Source organism: Limulus polyphemus, unplaced genomic scaffold (assembly GCF_000517525.1).
Source record: "Limulus polyphemus unplaced genomic scaffold, Limulus_polyphemus-2.1.2 Scaffold2, whole genome shotgun sequence".
Taxonomy (NCBI): domain Eukaryota; kingdom Metazoa; phylum Arthropoda; class Merostomata; order Xiphosura; family Limulidae; genus Limulus; species Limulus polyphemus.
In genome coordinates, this window is record NW_013665612.1 from 1,614,646 (window position 1) to 1,618,363 (window position 3,718).

A 3,718-nucleotide genomic window follows, 5' to 3' on the forward strand; every position below is an offset into this window, starting at 1 on the left:
ATAACGCCCCCACGGCTAAAAGGGCGAGCATGTTTGGTGTGAGGGGGATTGGAACCCGCGACCCTCAGATTGCGAGTCGAGTGCCCTAACCACCTGGCCAATGCCTTGGATAAGTTAGTTAATTATGTAATATATTTTATCATTTTTGGAGTCATTCCTGTTTCAGTTTATCGTGTTTTGATGAAACATAGTTTAATTGTTTATATATATATATTTCTCTTCTTAATTTCTGTTTTATTAATCAAGCTTTATTGACCGTGTTTCATAATTCTTAACCTTAAAGTGCTTTTGAGTATAAGAATAAAAGTCTGATAATTAATTTTAGCAAATAAATCTACATCTCATTTATGTTAATAGGAACATTTATAGAACATTGAAGAATTTTGGATTATTCGCTTTTAACTGGTAACGGGGCATGCTCAGACACTATCCTTGCCCAGGTTTTACTTGTAAACAATCTTTCTGATTCTTTATGCTACTGACAAAAGGAAGATATATTCTTACTGGCAAAGATACCTACGATAAATTCACAATACAGATGATATTAAGTTTTCTAGACGTATTAGATTTTTTTTACACTCCGTCATATGTTATGAAGTGAATGACCATCCGAAACAAGGTCCAGGGCCTTGCAGAGTATATTCATTCATGAGGAAAAGAAGATTAATATAAGAGGCGCGGGCTGGCCCTGTTGTTCAGCTCTGGATCTCAGAGCTAACGAACCGAATTTCAATCCATGAGATACTACAAAATATTCCCGGCAAATTAACAACTGAGTGCGCTGTAAGAGTGACGATAAATCCCTTAGCGTGAATGGTAGGATGCTGCTGACTGGTTGCCTTCCCTCTTGTCAGTTTAAAATTAGGGACTGCGGCAAATAGTCTTAGTAGCTTTGCCATAAATTTAAAATACAAATAAATTATTTAAAAAATATCCTCTTTTCTTACTATTATCAATTGCAATTGATGTTTTGCCTCATTTATATTTAAAAGTTTCTTAAAACTAACCAAATAGTCTTGAACTTTTTAACTTCGGTTACTATAGTAATAATGGTTGATGTAGACTAAATTTAGATTAAGTGTGACCATTTTGAGGTTTAATGCAAATCAAAGTGACTAAAAGTTAAATCCTTTAAAGATAAATTTTGTTTTAACAGGTTTAATTTAACAAAGTGAGATTGGGTATGCTTAGCAATGAATTAAAGCAACGCTTTCTTTTAATTGAACCACATTAACAAATGAATATCTGCAAAGTTCATAAATGGGTAAAAGCTGTGCCAGTTCAGTATGCACAAAACACCTGAAATACCATTTTGATTTATTAGCGTCGTATTATCACAGCATTTGTTAAGGAGAACAGCACTTTATTCTTCTCAATGTTATTCATAAAATATTATTATTAGTAGTAACTTAGTTATAAATATAAAAGTGTTCTCAGAAATATTAAAGATTAGTTTTATAAAAGCAAACAAGTCGTTTTTTAACGTAACAAAACTACCATATTGATAAACGTTTCATACACCTGTATTTTTCGTTTTGTGCAGTCTAATATAAACCTAGGTCATAAATCGAGCAGCTGCATGTGTTTTTTATGCTACTTCATTTGCATCCATTACTACAGTAGGTGAACTCAAAGTGTCAAACATTTATAAGCCTTTGAAGTACGAACGAAGGAGGGGACTGTTATGGTAGCAGCTTTTGGGCTACCGGGGTGTCTGTTTGTCAAGTAATTCGCCACAGGTTAAAACACGGCCATCCAAACAAGTCCCTGTAATACATAACCATCACCACTTAGTTTCTTCGCCTTGGGGCGTATAAGGCAGCACGAAAACCGAGCTTGCTACTGGTTTCTCTTTACATACTCGACTTCACAGTAGAAGCGAATCACTGAACCGAAGGAACCTGGACGATTGACGGCCTTAAAAACTCTACAGTTCCTTTTGAAAGTACAGTGACAACGAGAGAATAACTAAATGGAACACGCATATTAACAGCTTTAGAAAAAGAGCGGTTATTAAAATATCTGCTCAGAAAAACAGAATTGTTTCAATCAGGTTTCAGAATAACTTAGCCAAAACTTTTCAAAAAACTCCAAATCTTGAAAATGGATAAGGTAAATAAGGACGTTATGATAATTTACTGTGAGCACTGATAAGTAGTAAACTCCGAACTCTGAGTATCCTCTGATTTACACGACAGAACAGAATTCCACTTAGGACGTCAAGGTTAATGGACTTGACTATTCCAAAGCAGTCCACCCTAGTTTCGACCAGAGCTGTGCATCCAGTCTCTTCAGTGAAGTCAACCAGTGGTCACTCTTTAGGCCAACCTGTTACACCTTCTTCATCTCGAACGTTTACGAGAAGCAACGACAAGATGGTGCATTTTTCACAGACTATCGTTTCACCGAAGCATCCAAGTGACGTTTCGTCTAGAGCGTATGTTTCGCCAAATAGAACTTCTTCACCTGCATCGTCAGCGTTTCCACATTTAACGACGTCATCGATATTAACAGGTAGTGAATACTTTTACTGGAGAAGTTCGAAGCAACGATTTAAACGATATTATTTCTAAATCCATGGTTTTATTGTACTGTAATGGGGTGTATTTGTGTATATTTTTCAACTCTTTTGTCTCCAGGTATTTTGAAATTAACATCAGACATTAATTACAGGTATCTTTAGTTTAACTGTAAGAAATTTCGTAATGAAACTAGTTTAAATAATATATATATATACGTGTGTGTGTGTGTTTTATGCGGAAAGGTACTCCTTCCAACTTTTTTTGATGTAAGTAATATCATATAATTATCTTCATGATAAAAATAAAAAGCATTTGAAGATCTGTGTTGTTTAAAATAATCTGCTGTTTTTCTAACTATCAAGTCCTAACACGTATGATGCATAGGTAATGAATATTATAAGTTCAGGAGATAAACAATCTCCTTCCTCTGAGCGTTTGATATCAGTATTAACAAATTATAACTCTCTTGTACGGCTGTTTCCGTATAATATTTATAATCATTATTTTTATTATTAAATCATTGTTATGTTATTAATATTATTTTGTATGCACTTTGCAAGAGGTATAAGTATTTAAGCCTAAATTTTATTTTATTAAAATTATTGTTCGTATAAGAAATTCGTTTGTTGTCGAAGACACATTAGCGAAATGAAGTGTACGTTCAAAGAAATATTAATATATTATCGTTTGTAATCATACATAAGTACTACGTCAGTAAAATGTCATTTTTTATTGCGTATTCTTAACTTCAATACTTTAATTGAGTTAGACATGAAGCCAAAAATGAAATTTAGTTAATATATTATTTTTGCTCGATAAACGTATAAATAAATTACAACATACCAGTTGGGATGCTTACATGTTTCAACAAGTTGTAGCTGTCAATGTTGTCACAAAACATATATATTTAAATATTTCATGAAATTATTACATTTATAGCGTTTTTTATCATTATTTGTAAGCTTGTAAACTCATTTTGATTATAACTGTGAATGTTGCAACAACTTGTAGGTGTCTGATTGGTTTGACCTTAATGGTCAAACTTACTGACCTCTTTTTCTAACAGATGTTGAATTAACGATGAACATAAACAGAACAGAACATATCATAACTTTTAATTTGTTTTGTTTGTTTGTTTTTGAATTTCGCACAAACCAACAAGAAGGCTATTTTCGCTAGCCGTCCATAATTTAGCA

At 33.2% G+C, this 3,718-nt stretch overlaps 1 protein-coding gene across 4 annotated transcripts in view; it reads left to right on the forward strand.

Moving 5' to 3' along the window:
- LOC106466433 (paired box protein Pax-6-like) overlaps positions 1 to 3,718 on the forward strand; it is a 55,381-nt gene that overhangs the window by 30,416 nt on the left and 21,247 nt on the right. For 2 of the 4 annotated variants that reach the window (XM_022396384.1, XM_022396430.1), the window contains exon 1: positions 1,944 to 2,514. The exons of the other annotated variants lie outside the window; for them this stretch is intronic. In XM_022396384.1, coding sequence (XP_022252092.1) covers positions 2,229 to 2,514 — 286 coding nt within the window. In that variant the 5' untranslated portion in view covers positions 1,944 to 2,228. Of the gene's footprint in view, positions 1 to 1,943; positions 2,515 to 3,718 lie in introns of those variants that run through there. 4 annotated transcript variants of the gene reach the window in all.